This window comes from Neomonachus schauinslandi, chromosome 9 (genome assembly GCF_002201575.2).
Source record: "Neomonachus schauinslandi chromosome 9, ASM220157v2, whole genome shotgun sequence".
NCBI lineage: Eukaryota > Metazoa > Chordata > Mammalia > Carnivora > Phocidae > Neomonachus > Neomonachus schauinslandi.
This window is the reverse complement of record NC_058411.1, coordinates 4,773,469-4,789,192: the sequence shown is the minus strand read 5'-3', so window position 1 is coordinate 4,789,192 and position 15,724 is coordinate 4,773,469. Positions and strand designations below refer to the sequence as shown.

The 15,724-nt window shown below is 61.7% G+C and overlaps 1 protein-coding gene across 1 annotated transcript in view; it reads left to right on the top strand.

Moving 5' to 3' along the window:
* Window positions 1–15,724, top strand: part of EVL (Enah/Vasp-like) — a 73,312-nt gene that overhangs the window by 52,726 nt on the left and 4,862 nt on the right. The window contains exons 4-11 of the mRNA XM_021679838.2: window positions 1,626–1,689; window positions 4,927–4,997; window positions 6,692–6,921; window positions 7,572–7,693; window positions 10,635–10,695; window positions 12,086–12,149; window positions 13,740–13,806; window positions 13,898–13,960. Of these exons, the coding sequence (XP_021535513.1) occupies window positions 1,626–1,689; window positions 4,927–4,997; window positions 6,692–6,921; window positions 7,572–7,693; window positions 10,635–10,695; window positions 12,086–12,149; window positions 13,740–13,806; window positions 13,898–13,960 (742 nt within the window). The remainder of the gene's footprint in view (window positions 1–1,625; window positions 1,690–4,926; window positions 4,998–6,691; window positions 6,922–7,571; window positions 7,694–10,634; window positions 10,696–12,085; window positions 12,150–13,739; window positions 13,807–13,897; window positions 13,961–15,724) is intronic.

The window sequence follows — 15,724 nt, the reverse complement described above, 5'->3', positions numbered from 1 at the left end:
CAAGGGCGGACTCGGGCTGGTCCACTCAGGGTAGCCTCTTTCCTTGAGTGCTGGAAGGCCCTCTTCTCCCGCTGCGCAGCAGGCCCGCTGCCCACCGTCTGGATCCTCCTCCTTCCCCAGCTGAAACACTCACACGGGGACCAGCAAGCCGGCAAGGCGTGGCTCCCTGAAAACTTGGCTAAAGCTGATCCTGGGGCCCGGGACAGCAAAGTCTGGAAGCTGTGGCCGTGGAAGCTCACTTTGGGCATGAAAAGATTCGACCCATGTTGTGTGCCACCTGGTGGTGGGGACAGGACCTTTGAGGACGGGGAGGTTCGAGACCTCCGTGGCGGAAAGCCCGTGGTCACGGGAGGTAGTGGCTTCCGTTGCTGGGATCAGGCAGGAGGACCAGGCTGGGAGGCACACAGGAGACTCCTGTGCTGGGCCGGAGGCTGCCTAGAATTAGATGATCTGTTTCAGCTTCGGAATTCTGTTGCTGTCTATCCCGCTGTGTCCGTGATCCAGGGGATGACCTGCTAATCCCTCAGCGGCTCGAAGCACTTGTGGGAAAAGCCTTCACATCGTGGATTTTGTTGTGGGCTGAGCGTGGCTGCCCTTTGTCCTGGGGAGGAGACAGGCCCCTTCCCCATGTAGTCAGGGAGGAATGAGACCAGCCTGCCTGGAGTCTCTGCCCTGTCCCTGTGGCTCTGTGCAGTTCCCCAGTGACACCCGAGCTGGCAAAGAGAAGGAACAATCAGCTCGTTCTCAGTTTGGGGCAGAAGCCTGCCTGTCCTTGTGAATGTGGCTCGGCACCAGCCCCCATCTGAACATAGGGCGCTTGCAGCAGACCCGGGCTGCTCTGAGCCCTTGACCCCAGGGCCAGTGTGTGGCCCGGTCAGTGACAGACTGCCGTCCGTGCCTTGCTGTGTCCTGCCCACCCCCGGCTGCAGGCTCCTGGATGCGGGCAGGAGGGCCCCGCATCGTGGTGGGGAGACTGGGCTGTGTTTCCACTGGACCAGGTGCGAGTCCCTGGCTCGGACGCTTAACCCACCGTGACAATCATTCCTTTGCTCACAGGGCAGGACAAAGTGGATCTGCTGGGGGTGGCGCCTGGGTTGCTCAGTCGTTAAGCGTCTGCCTTCAGCTCAGGTCATAATCCCAGGGTCCTGGGGTCGAGCCCCGCATCGGGCTCCTTGCTCCATGGGAAGCCTGCTTCTCCCTCTCCCACTCCCCTGCTTGTGTTTCCTCTCTCGCTGTGTCTCTCTCTGTCAAATAAATAAATAAAATCTTAAAAAAAAAAAAAAAAAAGGATCTGCTGGGTTTGGTGATGCCGAGCACACCGGTGATTTTAGGTGGAACGGGTTTGTGGGGCAGTCGGAGAGGGAAGGCGAGAGGGCTCAGTAGCTGAAGGACTGTCTCTGAGCCGTGTGAGCAGCACGGGGTGGTTCGTGGGCTCTGGGAGGAGAGCCCTGAGACGCAGAGAGAGACGTGATTGAGGGGACAGTGGGGACGGCATTGTACCTGTTGAGAGGTCAGGGTCGGCTCCTGTGGGCCAGGCAGGTAGAGACAGGGAGAGTTCCAGGTTGGTTTGCCAGGTCCTTTCTTCTCCGCTAACCTCTGTGCTTCTGTGCTTCTCTGCCCCACAGGCCCCTCCACCCAGCGTCAGGTGCAGAATGGCCCCTCTCCTGAAGAGATGGACATCCAGAGAAGGTAATCCCCCACCCAGCAGGGCCAGTGGCACCCTTCGACTCCCGGAGACAGGCACTGATGGGGGGACAGGCCTGCCCAGAAGGAAGAGGGAGCAAGGTGGTTGCGGGTTTGTCAGAGTGAGGAAGGGGATGTGTGGTCTCATGGCGACTTGCAGTCTGCAGCATCCTGAACTCAGGATGTACTCAGCCCTCCCACATGTGTCAGGAGGTAGCTGTCACGACGTGGAGGGGTTCAGTAACGTGACCAAGGTTGCGCTGCTGGAGATGGGCAGACAGACGCCCAGGGCTGTCTGCCTGACGCCCGTGGCCTGGGCACCGTCCTGTGCTGCCCGCCACTCTCTCAGTGGATGCCTCGGGTGGGTGCCACGGCCTCTCAGGAGGATCTGAACCCCGGGCCCCTCACCTCCCGGCGGAGACTAAGGTGGACAAAGGCCGTGAACACCCGTGGGGGGCTGTGGCAGCTCTTCAACAGTTTGGCCAGGGCTGTGTTGTTGTCCTTGTTTGCCAGCCTGAGAGGGGGCAGCTCCCGTGGGATGTGGGCCATAGGACGACACCCACCCTCACTCCAGGGAGCTTCTAAAGTGCTCAAACTGGGAGGAAGGACCAGTATCGTCCTGAAGTTACAGAAGAGTCATGGTGGCCAAGGGGGGAGCAGCCACCTCAGGTCACGTTGCCAGGGAAGACAGGGCCAGGGCGTGCACCCAGCCTGCCATCGCCTTGGCAGGGGCTCTGTATCTCTGAGAGGCTCTGAATAGGGCTCTGTGGAAGCTGTATCCAGGACGTGGGCCTGGTGCAGGCCCTCCCCATCCAGGTTCTCAGAAGAGGGGCCGAGCTGGGGGCCTGCAGCTAGGCTCACGTGGAATCCTGGGCTGGAGTTGGGGAGGCCCTGTCCCCACCCCTCCGCCGGCTGGGAGGATCTCTGGGGCCCTCCTTCCTCTAGCCTCTCCCCCACTCTGAGGAGTAAAGGCCGAGGCTCGGTAACCTCTGGGCGCCTTCTTCCCCGATGGGGTACTCTGTAACCATGGGCAGGTTCCTGCTCTAGCCCTCGGTTTCCCATTGGAACGTAAGAGTGGTATTCCTCGCTCCGCTCGCCTCAAAGAAAGGAGGTAAGGATGGGAATGTGCTTCTAGACGGCCTATGGGCAAGAGAGACTCCTTTTATCAATTCCCACGGGTCTCTTGATTCCGTGGGCCTGTCTTCTGGCCTCTCAGAAATACAGCACGTTGTTGTTAATGAAGGGCTTTTACAGGTTTTGGCTTGTTTTATTCCTCACACTAACCTTCCGGGGCTCCTGTTACTGGTACCGTTGCTCACACAAGCCAGGAGAGCAGAAAGGACTTGCCCAAAGTAAGGAGAAGTTAGAGGCACAACCAGGACCGGCAGCCTGTCTGGCCCCAGCTCAGCACTCTGCCGGGTCCTGGGGCTGCCTCCACCCCGAGAAGGGCATGGGTGAGTCCCACCAGACTCAGGAATGAACATACAGAGGAGATGGACCCTAAGCAGGTCTCTCAGAACTGGTTAAACACCACCCTGCCTTATCCTGACCCACCATCCAAGTCCAGCATTCCTTCCCGAGACCGCCTGCGGTCCACTGCCTGTGGGCCGGAGTGCCCCCTGGAGGCCCGGCTGTGAACTGCAGGAGTCAACACAGGCCACAGGGCGGGGACCCCGCTCTTCTGTGTCCCTGCTGGTCACCTCACACAGAGGGAGGCCCAGGGGAGAGAGGACTTATGTGGGGCCAAACACCAGGTGATGATTCCAAGCACAGGAACCTTGCATTCTCTCACAAACAGAGTCTTAAGTCCACACCTGATTTTTAAGGATTTCCAAGCACTTTCATTTTGCTGAGGGCATCTAAGCATATGGATCCTGCTGGGAAAGTTGAAGTTTTGGATGATGTTTCAGCAGTTTGGATAGAGAAGCTGATGCAAGCAGTGCTGAGAGCTTTTCCAACACCTTTCATGCCAGAAAGGTCTTTTCCATTATTTCGTAGGGATCGCACATAGTCCTTCCAAGAGCCCCCTGAACACGTGTTGTGCTTCCTCTGCGGAGAAGAAGCTGAGGCCCAGGGGAGGGGCGTGACTTGTCCATGCTCACGAAGCCACAATCCCAGAACAGGAGCCAGAAAGCTCACTACCCCTCAGTGGTCTTTGCAGTAAACTCTGGGTCTCCTCTGGAGGAGGTGCTGTATCACTGACCTTTCTTGAAGATGAAAGCAGCTGTATTTTTTCCTTCCTGCATGTATTTCTTGCTTCACAAAGTACTTACTGAGCAGCTGCTACATGCCAGGCGTGGTGCCCGCACCGGAGAAGCGCCGGCTCGCTGTAAACTGAGGGCGCAGTGCGGACACATGGCCGGCAACCTCCCGTTCCGCCGGCCACCCTTCCCGCCTTCCCTGCCAGGCAGAGACCGCTGCTTGCCTCCGCGCGCTCTCCTCCTGAGCCCAGAGTAGGTGTCCAAACATCCCGTGACCCTGGGCTTCATCGGCACAGCTAATTAGAGTTGGCTCACAACAGTTTTTGAAGCCTGGCCACTCTCCAGGGTCTGCATGACTCCTTGAGCCCCCCCTCTGCCCCGGCATCTCAGTCTCGGATTCCGTGGACATATTTGTGCGTCGGTGTCCTCACTCCACCAGCCCTCAAGAGCACCGAGGTCACTGCGCCTTAAGGAGAGGGGACATTTGTGCTCGCTGAGGCACACATAGCATTGATCTCTAACGGAGGCCTGGCCTGCGGCTGGATCTGGGGTAAAAAGAATGAGGACATGCAGCCTGGGTGTCCACTTCTCCTGGCAACCAGCAATGCCTAAATTGTTCCAGGAAATGTAGTCAGGTGTAATAAAAATGGGTGACCCTGAGGTCAGGGCTGCTGAGGCCAGAGGCCCCCAAAAGTCAGATGAGCCCGTCCAGCCTGGGGAGAAGCTTGGTCTCTCAGCCAGATGGTCGCCCCAGCCTTCATGAGGGGCTTCCCTGCTGAGGTGTGCCTGAGACTGTTCAGGGGGTGCTGTTCAGGGACCTAGAGCCAGTCACATGCCCCGCCTCCCGTGAGTGAGCACAGCGAGCCCGGCGGGCAGGGCCGGGGCGGACGGGCCAAGCTCACCGCGAGGCCCCCGGCCCGGGCCGTGCAGCGGCGGTCAGGGAGTGCCAGCGAAACCCGACTCCGCAGCCCAGGCTCCCGGACACAGAGCCCCATTGTTCTCGGCGCCGAAACGTCAGGCCTGCTCTGCTGTTGTTTTTCAGACAAGTGATGGAGCCTCAGCAGCACCAGCAACAGCGGCAGGAGTCTCTAGAGAGAAGGACCTCGGCCACAGGTGAGAACCCCTCCGGGGCCTGCTCCTCTCGCTGCACCCAGCCCCTTCACTGGGCACCCCGCGCCCTCCGGGAAGAGCTGCCGGCTGCATAGGTCTCAGTGTGTGACGGTCACATCCGATGAAAGCAGGGGGACAAGGGGACAGAGCTGGGGGGAGAGGATGAGCTCGGCTCGGCCCGGCCCTTGCCCACCGGCCTCTGGTCCCCCAGCACTGGCTGCCCGAGCAGATGCTCCGTGGGCACGGGCCGCGGCTCTGGCACTGCGCTAAGGGCTAGGGACACACGGCGGTGAGCCAGGCGGATGCCGCCCCGGCCCAGGGAGCTCAGTGTCCAGTCGGGGGCACAAACAAGTGGAGGACACGGAACATCAGGGTGCACACGTGGTGACCAAGTCAGTGCCAGCCGTGAGGCCACACCGAAGTGGGCCCCGCCGGCCCCGGGCCTCAGAGCCCCTCCAGCCGAGGTGCAGGATCGTCCCAACCGTTGACTGGACCTGAGCTCAGGGAGGCCGGAGAAGGTTCCCTGAAGAGTGGCAGTGCTGATTAGTAAGCACAGGACTTCCCAGCCCCGCGAGCGCCTTCAGATCCTGTGTTTTACGTGCTTCTCTCAAACACCCTGTGCAGTAAGCCAGGGAATGTTACGCCGGTTCACTGATGGGAAGACCGAGCACCACCCCCTGCCCGGTGGCAAGAGCCCCTACTCAGGCAGATGCTGGCTGGTAGCAGCCCCTCTCAGCTAGACTTCTGCACCGAGACCCCCTGTGGGCCCCCTGCCCCGCTCTGGCCCACTGTCCACATTCTTAATGCACAGCCATCCCTGTCCCACGTCACCCCTTCCCGTCACCCCTGTCCAAGCTGGCCTCCTGGCGGCTCCTTCCACGTTCTCCAGCACCTCTCCGGCACGTCCCATGCTCTTCTTCCGACCCCGACCCCACTCCTCCTTCACCAAACTTGACTCCTGCTCTTCTGTCACTATCCCAGCGTGGTGGCCACTTCCCTGAGGAAGTCCCCGAACTTCTGGCTCTGCAGTTGGAGCTCTTCTTCCGTAGGCCACCGTGTGCCCACTCCCAGTAGCACACGCCATCCTGCCACCGTTACAGAGGTGCATCCGTCTGTGTGACTGGCTCACTGCTTGCCCACGAGGCCATGAGCAGAGAGCCTGTGGCCGCGTTCCCCAGCACCTGACACCGTGCTCGCCGCACGGCGGGGGCTTCCTGGGCGCTGGATGGAGGGCTGTGCGGATGGTGGACCGAGGACTGCCCAACACTCGGCATGGCTCCCCAACATATGCCCCACTCAGCCCTGCAACCAGTTACCCGCCACAGCACCTAGCTGCATCTCGGGGACCGACGGGCCGATGCCTGGGGTGGCGCTGGGTACAGGGAAGGAAAAAGAGATGCAGTTTGTGCTACCAAAGCACTTCATCTCCCATGGGAAGACCACGATTAGAGCAAGAGAAAGTTAGCTGAGTTCAAGGGATGTTACGTATGTGACACTCTGGGTCCAGCCAAGCCCCAGAATGCTGGGGAGACCAGGGTCGGGAGTGACAGACCAGGGCTGGGTGCATCCCACGGGGGCTTCCTGGAAGAAGCACCTTGAGCTTGTCCCTCAGAGGAGCAGGCTGCCCTCTGTCCCTCCTTCCAGGGAAGTAGCAGCTGGGGACTAGGGACCAACTAAGCCCCACCCTTGCCTTTCAGGACCCATCCTCCCACCAGGGCACCCCTCATCTGCAGCCAGCGCCCCCCTCTCGTGTAGCGGGCCCCCACCCCCGCCCCCACCCCCTGTCCCACCTCCACCCACGGGGGCCACCCCCCCTCCCCCACCCCCACTGCCAGCTGGAGGAACCCAGGGTGCCAGCCACGACGAGAGCTCCGTGTCCGGACTGGCTGCTGCCTTGGCTGGGGCCAAGCTGAGGAGAGTCCAGCGGGTAAGCGTCCGTGGGTGTGGGCGGGCCGGGCTGGGGGCCACCTTCTCACCGCCTAGCGGGCAGTGCTCTCCCGTGTCTTGTGCTGGCCCTCCCACTGACCGTCACGGGCGGGGCGAGAAGCACCCCCTTGCAGATGAGGCGACTGAGGCACGGCCACGGGAGCAGTTGGCCCACCAGGTGGCAGTCAGCTGCGGGGTTCGGACTCAGGCCCAAGTCTCCTGGATCTGGGTCCCTCCTGCCTCCCACGTGGACCCTAGAGGTCCGCCTGCCTGTCCCAGCATATCTGCAGCGGCCTGGAAGGGGGGACAGCCACGGGACAGCTGAGTGTGGCTGTGGTTCTGACAGCAGCTCCCAGACAGCATCTGGCTTCCTTCCCCAGAGCCACCGCCTCCCCGGCACGTCACACCCACCTTAGCAAGGGCACAGACGTGAGCCAGCAGAGCTGGGCAGTGTCTGCTAACCGACCAGCCGGTCCCGGTCCCTTGCTGGACTCTGGTTTGGTCGCCTGTGGGGCTGGGGGGGTGGGACTCGAGAGCCTCGGGCCTCTTGCAGCGCCCCCATCATAAGAATCCCGTCCAGGCTTGCATGTACCCCCTCCCCCTCCAGTGAGGTCCCGCCACAGACCGAAACACCATGTCCTTACCCCTTAGCCAGAAGATGCGTCCGGAGGCTCCAGCCCCAGCGGGACCTCCAAGTCTGACGCCAACCGGGCGAGCAGTGGGGGTGGAGGAGGAGGCCTCATGGAAGAAATGAACAAGCTGCTGGCCAAGAGGTGGGTGTTCGGGCCCCCCCAGACTCAGCCACTTGTCAGGGATCTCCTGCTCCTCAGCATCAACGGGCAGCCCATGCCCGGCCCCAGGGCCCACTGTTCCCTAGGCTCAGCCAAGCAGGGGACTGTCAGTCAAGTTCCGCTTCTAGAGGGCTCAGCCTGAGGCATCAAGCCCAGAGGAGTCCTCTCAGCTCTCAGCCCCTCCTCACCGGTTGATTGACGCAGCCTCCCTGTACCAGCCTCGCTCCGGGCAGAGGGACATTTGGAGACCATCTCGGAGATGGGTTCCAGGGAAAAGCGGCGCATTCCCCACACTTCAGATCCCAACACAGATGAGACGTCTCGGTGCTGGCGCCTCCCAGAGTCTCGGACGGCGAGTGCGTGCTGCAGGGCCGGTCCTGCGGGGGCCCTCGGGGGGGGGGCACAGGGAGAGGCCTTCTGAAGGGGCAGGAGCCCAGAGGACACCACCCTGGGAGACGGAACGAGAGTTCCACCCATGTCCTGGCTGGGCGCTGGGGCCCAGGGCCTGCTCATCCCCTTCTCCACCACACCAGCAGCCGTGGCTCCCGCTCGCCCAAGGCCGTCAGCGGGTCACTGTGCCTCACGGTCACGCCCGAGCTGACGCAGCAGGCGGAGGGGCCGGGCAGTTCCTTCTGAGAAGGGCTGCGGAGCCTGGATGTTCCTCGTAAATGTGGCAGCGGGAGCGTGCTGGCGTAGGTTGTTGAGGCCTTGGCCCCCCGGGGCCTGTCAGGATGCTCCTTCTTGTCCACAGAAGCCACAGCCGCACCTGGCCTCCTCTTAGGCTCCCTCCAAATGGGCTCGCCCTGGTGAGAGCTGGACGGGGTGTCCCTCACTACGTGTGCACAGCTCCGTGAGGATGAGGTGGGAGACCCAGGCCCCCAGAGGGCAGGTGGTTGGCCTGGGGCTTTGCAGCAGGGGCTGGGCCTCCGCACACACGGCCAGGGGCAGCAGAGGAAGCCGTGAGGTTGGCCCACGGCACACACGGGTAACCAAGAGCAGGGGCAGACGGTGAGCAGTTGTCACCCACAGAATGGAGGCTCGCAGGGTAATCTCTCCCTGGGGGAAGCCAGGAGGGCTTCCCAGAGGAGGTTCCACATGAGCGCGGCCGGAAGGAGGAGAGCACTTGTCCAGGCTGAGGCGAGTGGGCAGAGCTACAACACAGGGAAGGCTGAGAAGCCACCGGGCCTAGAGCCCAGGGCGCGGGGGAGAGTGACCGGAGGTCAGGCTGCAAGAGGTAGCCTTGTCTGCACGCACTTTGGGCTCCATCTCACAGAGGTGAGTGGGGCCTTGTGTAAAAATAGATGTTTTTCAAAAAGAAAATATTCACGCCTTCCCCAAGTCCAAAATCAATGCGTCAGCAATAACAACCAGGCCTAGTTGGTTCAGACCAAATGCAGAGGAAGTGCCTGAGGACAGGAAAAGGTCGGCGTCAACAGAAGCCGGTGAGACGCCCAGATGCTGGCGGGACAGTCGAGGCCCCACCAAGAACAAGCATGAGTGCACCCCGCCCACAAGGGTTCAGCGAGCCGCTCTTTGAAGTGTGGAGTTTCTGCCTGTCCCTCGGGGGGCTGCGGCAAGGTCTCTCTCCCAGCAGCGGGGTACAGGCGGGAAAGTCATCATGGCCAAGAGCTTGTGTGCCAGGCCCTCCCGGGACTGCCATGCCTGCCTGCTCTGTATCTTTAGAAAATTAAAGGCTGGCTCTGGGTGGGGACAGAGTGTCAGAGAGCAAAGTGGCAATGGGGAGCCCAGCCGGGAGGCCGCTGTTTCCAGGAAGAGGTGCTGCTGGCCGCCACTAGGTGTCCGAAGTGAAGAAAGGAGGACAGACTTGAAATACGAGGCAGAGGCAGAATTGGCTCCATTCTTTTTTTTTTTAAGATTTTTATTTACTTGAGAGAGAGCGTGAGCATGAGCAGGGGCGGGGCAGAGGGAGAGGGAGAAGCAGATTCCCCAGAGGCCAAACGGGGAGCCCAATGCAGGGCTCAATCCCAGGACCCCGGGATCATGACCTGAGCTGAAGGCAGACACTTAACGCCTGAGCCACCCAGGCACCCCTGCATTGGCTCCACTCTTGTGAGGAAGAGGTTGGTGGGGAGGATTCCCCAGGTTTCTAGGAGGAACGACTTCCTGCGGGCCTGTGCCCTGGCCGGGACAACCTCACCTCCTGAGTTCCACGTGCGCTGCATGCTCTGGCAGCTTCGCTGAGCCCGGGGGCACGTGTAGATTTGGGAGTTAGCCAGATGTGGGTGACCACCGAGGCCAAAACATAGGGGTGGACTTCAGAGGCTAAGAGATGGGGTCCAGGCAAGTGGGGAGCAGGCAGATTGAGCAGAGGGCATCAGTTATAGCTCCCGGGGCTCCTCCCCTTTCTGAGCAGGGCAGGCTCACAGTGGTGTTCCAGATCAGAGAGGGTGCGGCTGCAGGACTAAGGTAGGAAGAGGTCGTTCTCCTTCCCACAAGGAAGTGGGGTTCCCTTCCCTAAGCCAGTCAGCCTGAAGACAGAATGCTCCCCCAGCCCTGACCTGTGACCAGGGGCACCTCTCCCTGTCCCACGTGGCCTGGCCTTGAGTGTCCTGGAAGCACAGCTGCCACGTGGCCAGACCCAGGCCCCCAGGGAACCTGGACAGGGTGCAGACCAACTTCTTCCAGCCCTCACGTGCTATAAACAGAGATAGGAATGCCCCCCGGGCCCTATTCTCCCTGCCCAGACCCATTTTGTGCCCAGGGTCATGGGACAAGCACAGAAGACCTGGACATTCACCTGGGCATCGCCAAGGCCGCTCGAACAGTTGCCTCCTTCACACCAAGCAGGGGTCAGATCCCCACCACAGGTTCCTCTGAGGACCAGGCTGTGCCCAGCAGAGGCATCTGGGTCAGCATGAGAACCTTCAGGAGCTGATTTGCACCTTCTTCCTCCTTGTACTAGGAGAAAAGCAGCCTCCCAAACAGACAAGCCGGCTGATAAAAAGGAAGACGAAAGCCAAGCGGTAAGCAGACCCCAGTCCTCGCCGCCCTGGGCACCCACCGGTGGGGGACACCAGGCCTTTGGGGGCACTGACGTGCACCCAGTTTGGACATACCTGTGATAGAAACTTCACCAGGTGGTTCACAGGAGGAACAGGAGAGTTTGGGGGGGCCAATGTGCAGAAGAGCCTACGGAGCACCCCCACACTCTGGGGGAGCAGGCCTGTGCTCTCTGAGCATCTGGCAGGCACTGCTTTGCCCTGGAGCTCACAACTTCACGAGGTCAGATGAGAGGCCGAGAAGCAGGATCCAGCCCCAGAGTGCCATGAGGGGAAGGCCTGCAGTCTGGGAGCACAGAGGGGCCACGCAGACAGATCCCCGCCTCTGCCGGGAGAGGACCCAACAAGCAGACAAAGAAAGTGCTAAGGGCAGAGAGAGAAGGAGCAGCAGGGGCCCTGGGAATAGAGGGAGACGTCCTGAAACCATGCCTGGAGCCTCCAGGAGAAGTGACATTTGCCCTGAGCTTTAAATGGTGAGCCCGAGTTTGCAGAGTGGAGACACAGTGGACGGGGCTGGTGGGGATGGAGGCTGACGCGCAGAGGGGTGGGCGAGTTTGCAGAGCGGCGTGGGACACCCCAGCTCTCGGGGTTCTGCCTGGCCCGCCAGTCAAGCCTGCCTCCCCCAGCAGGAGGTACTTTTAGCAGTGGGGTACTGAGGACAGAGCTAAGTTCTAGAGCTCACTTAGGCAGCAGCACTGATGAACTTGTGGGCTGGTTGGAGATAGAATGAATTCTTACCAAGTCCTCCTTTCTTGCCCACAAGCAGGACGTAGGCTGTGCCCTGGGCAGCCCTGACCTACAGGGCTGACTAGAACCTCCCTCCCCGGGCCCTGCCCTGCAGCAGCCCCTTCTAGGGTCACTTGCCTTCTGGTCCTCACAGCAGCCCATGGAGATGGGAGCCAGGCCTGGAGAAGGGAGGTCCCTTCCATGGTCCTGCCAGGCTACTCCCACAGGCAGCAGAGGGGTCCCAGTGGACAGTGGTACAGAAGCTCCCCCGGAGCTCAGGCCATGCTCGTGCCCACGAGGCGCCGGCCTCGGTCGTGGGGCTCAGTAATGGGCAGGGCTTGCTGCTGGCCACAAAGAAAGTCGGCCCTGCTCTGCTGGAGCCCGCGTCTTCCCCACAGCCTTCTCCCTCCCTGCCTGTCCATGGGCTAGCCGCACTCCCCACCGAGGTTGCGGGCTTGTCCTTGTTAACGGCAGTGCTCGTTGGCTGGCTGGTTATAAAAGTAACGCATGCTCCTCAGAGAATGTAAGAAGCTGCCGTTTCCTTGTGACCTGGTCGAGCACCGTGCCCTTGCCCCCGCTGGCCTTCCGAAGCAGACTCTGAGGGCAGAGCTTTTCTTCTCCATTTCAGGAAGAGCCGAGCACCTCTCCATCTCCGGGGACCCGAGCAACCAGCCAGCCACCTACCTCCTCAGGTAAGGGGCGCTGTCCCGCCCTGCGACGGGCACGAGGTCTTAGAGCAGGAAGGGCCCCCCCAGCCAGAGCACGCACCCCGGAGCCTCGCTTTACAGATGAGCTGTGAGGGCCAGTGAGGTGACACCTGCGGGTCTCCCCGACACCTTCTGGAAGCCCCGAGCCTCCGGGAGGAGCCCGGACAGGCGCAGCTGTGGCGCCCACGCTGAGCCGGAGCAGGTGCTGGTGTGGCCCCGAGAGCCGGCCGGGCCGAAACGGCCCACGCAGCCCTCTTGTGTCCCACACGGGACACCAGGAGGACCCGGAGGCCAGGAGGGACTCTGCCTCAGGGGCTCAGGTCCCCGGCCTCAGGCCGGGCTCTGAGGGGGAACACGGACCTGTCTTGCTCGTTGTGGCGCTCAGAGGAGGCATGCCTGGTGATGCTTGCAAAGTAACGGGTGAGGACACACAGCCGCAAACCCAGCTCAGAAGCCCGTGGGAGCTCCAGGACGCAGGGATGTCATTAGGAGGCCGCGGAGCGGGAAGAAACCGCCGTGCCTGGGCACTCGCTTGTCCCACAGACGCTCGTGCAGCCATCTGCTCCGAGCCACGCCTGTGTTCCTGAGCCTGGAGGCAGAGGCAGAGGGGAACCCCCCCGCCGGCCCCGCAGCAGAGGGAGGCCCTGAGCAGCCGCGGCACTGGCCTCTGGTCCTGCTGCCCTGCGGCCTGGCTGCCGCTCCTCCTCGGTGCGTCGGTCCCCGGGGATTCTCGGTGAATGACTCCACAGACACCTCACACCCCAGTGAAGGGTTATGTGTTTCCCAGTTTAGGAGGTGACGTGTTTTGCTCAAGGCCACATGCCTGGTGCCTGGGTGTGGTCCTAGCCCTTGTGCCTGTGGGCCCAGTGTGCACCCCACAGTGTGGCCTTGCGGAGACCCTCCTGAGGACAGGGGGCCTCCCTGCAGTCCCTGGGGGTTTCTCTTCTGTCTCTCTGCCAACCCTGCAAAGTCAGGAATTCAGTTCAGTCCAGCTGCTCTCTTGAAATAAAATGAAATATTAATTTAGCCCCACTTGCAAGCGATAATGGAAGGAGAAGCCAGCTTTCAGGGCGTGAGCGGGAAAGGAGTGTGGAGAGTGTGAAGCAGACAAGCGTCTCGGGGCAGCAGGTGGACATGTGGGCCTGCGGGCTGCCCTGAGAGCATCCAGGCCGAGGGCTTCCTCCGCCCCATTCGGCCCTTTGCTGGAGTCGTGGGTCGACTCCAGGAGTCACGGTTAAGAGGTTCCCTGACCGCTGGGTTCACAATCCCAAGAAGAGACCCAACCATGGTGAGAGGACTCAGAACCAGGCCACAGTCAAGATCAGCCAGGTCGAGGGGATGGGAGCTGTGTCCTGAGTAGGGAGACACAGGGTGACCGCAGAGCCCTCCACAGCCCTGCAAGGGCCAGACTGGGAACAGAGAGCCGGGTTGTCCGCTCCGCCCGAAGCCTACCTTCCTGATGGGGCAGCTCTGCGCCCTCAGCGTTGGGGGGCCTCCTGCCTGGGATGTGGCGGGGGGTGGCCGCTGAGAGTCCTCCCAGATCTGAGGCTCTCTGTCCACTGTATGGATTGACAGAGGCTGGCCGGAAGCCCTGGGAGCGGAGCAACTCGGTGGAGAAACCCGTGTCCTCGTTACTGTCCAGGTGAGCCGCCCTGGGAAGGCGGAGCTGTGAGTCCAGGGGGGCCAAGGCGGCGACGGGGCGATTCACGTGTCTGTTTCATTCCGTGCCCTAGAACCCCGTCTGTGGCCAAGAGCCCCGAAGCTAAGAGCCCCCTTCAGGCGCAGCCTCACTCTAGGTACTGAACAACCCCGTCTCGGGGGCCTCCTCTGTCCCCTGCCCGTGACTAACACTCCAGACCCGCCCCGTGTGCTGTCACCTAACAGTTTGCTCTGGGAAGGGGTGGCCTGTTCCCCCAGACCTGGGGAAGACAGGCCTGGAGAGACTGCAGGGGCTGTGCGGACCTGCTCCTGGCCGTCCCCCTCACAGAGGGAGAGACCGGGGCCTGGGGAGGGCGGGGAAGTGACGCTCCGGGCTCACTGTGACCTCGGGCAAGCCAGGTGGCCTCTCCCCGCCTCCACTCCTCCCCCACCCCGTAAAGAGGTCTCTCAATCCCTGCGTCCTGTGACGCTGTGTGGTGGGCCACGGCTGGACGCAGGAAGTGCTCACTAGCCACAGCTGCATCCCGCCACTCAGCTGATGCCGGGACCGGCCTCCTCTGCCCACAGCGCACAGCGCCATGTTCCCCCAGAGAAACCAAAAGCTGGCGTGATCGCAGGACAGAACATTCAAAACTGAGGGGTCCCCAAAAGTGAGAGAGGCAAAAGCCACATAGTCCCCAGGGGCCAAGTGTGGCCTGAAGTTGCTGGTCTCTGGAACCCGTACTAGGAAAGGTCTCCACTGCCCTGCAGACTGAAGGGGAGCCGCTCCTCCCACAGAACAGGCCGCGCTGGAGCCTGGTCTTGCAGAGTGGTGGAGCCAGGCGCTCAGGGAGAGCTCCAGCCCAGCTCTGGCGGGAATGGGGATGACAGATGCCGGTCGTCAGGAATGAGGTCTCAGTGGTCAGCCAGGTTCTGAGCTGGGTCCTGCAGGTCCCTGCCAGCAAGGAGCCCGTTTTCTGTCGGGAAGGCCCGGGCACGAGGCAGCCGTGTGTTCTGAGAGGTGCTGTGTGGAAGACAGGGTCACGTGGCAGACCGGGCTGGGGACAGAGGTGCTTTAGTGCATGGGCTGGGGCAGACCTCTCAGAGGTGGCATTTGAGTTGACCTGGATGAGGAGGAGCCTGCCCTTGCAAAGAACGTGGGGACAGCCTTCCAAGCTGGAGGAGATGGTAAGTGCTGAGGCCCTGTGACCGAGTTCACAGAGCAGAAAGCCGGCCAGCGTGGCTAGCCCGTGGCGGAAGGTGGGGAGGGCCAAGGGAGGTAAGCTTAGAGGGGTCACAAGGGGTCCCGGGGCTGGAAGGCTGGGTCTCATTTCTGTGTGCAGGACCCCAGTCCTCAAGCTTTAAGCACAGGGCGCTGTGCTGGACCAGCACTTTCCCCCTGGCTATGAAGGGCCTGGGGACCAGCATGGGCCAGGAGCCAAAGGAGGGGCCCCGGGACAAGGGAGGAGGCTGGGCTGCCAGGGCGGCCCCTGCAGCTCATCCACACGGGCAAGGACACTCTCAGCGGCTGTCCCCTCGGGTTGGGGCTCTCCGCCTCTGAGATCGGTCTGTTCTCTAGTTTCACAGAGGGCTCCAAAGGGGGCGTGTGGTGACAGTCCACCTCGGGGTGACCGGGGGGGGGGGGCGCTGTCAGGTGTGCACGTGGGAGAACTGAGGCCCCGGGAGGTGAAGCAGTTTGCCCAGGTGGCCCGGGAAGTTGCTGCTGGAACAGACACTGAACCCACAGGCCGGATGTGTGGAGCCGAGGTCTCAGGCTGCACCTCTTTCCCCATCAGGATCCAAAGTTACTTAGACCCCTTGGCCTCTTTCTTGAGTTCAGCCAGGAGGGGTGCAGGGGCACGTTCTACGTTCTTCTTTGCTTTTTTTTAATTTCTTTTAAGATTTTATTTAAGAGAGGGGCG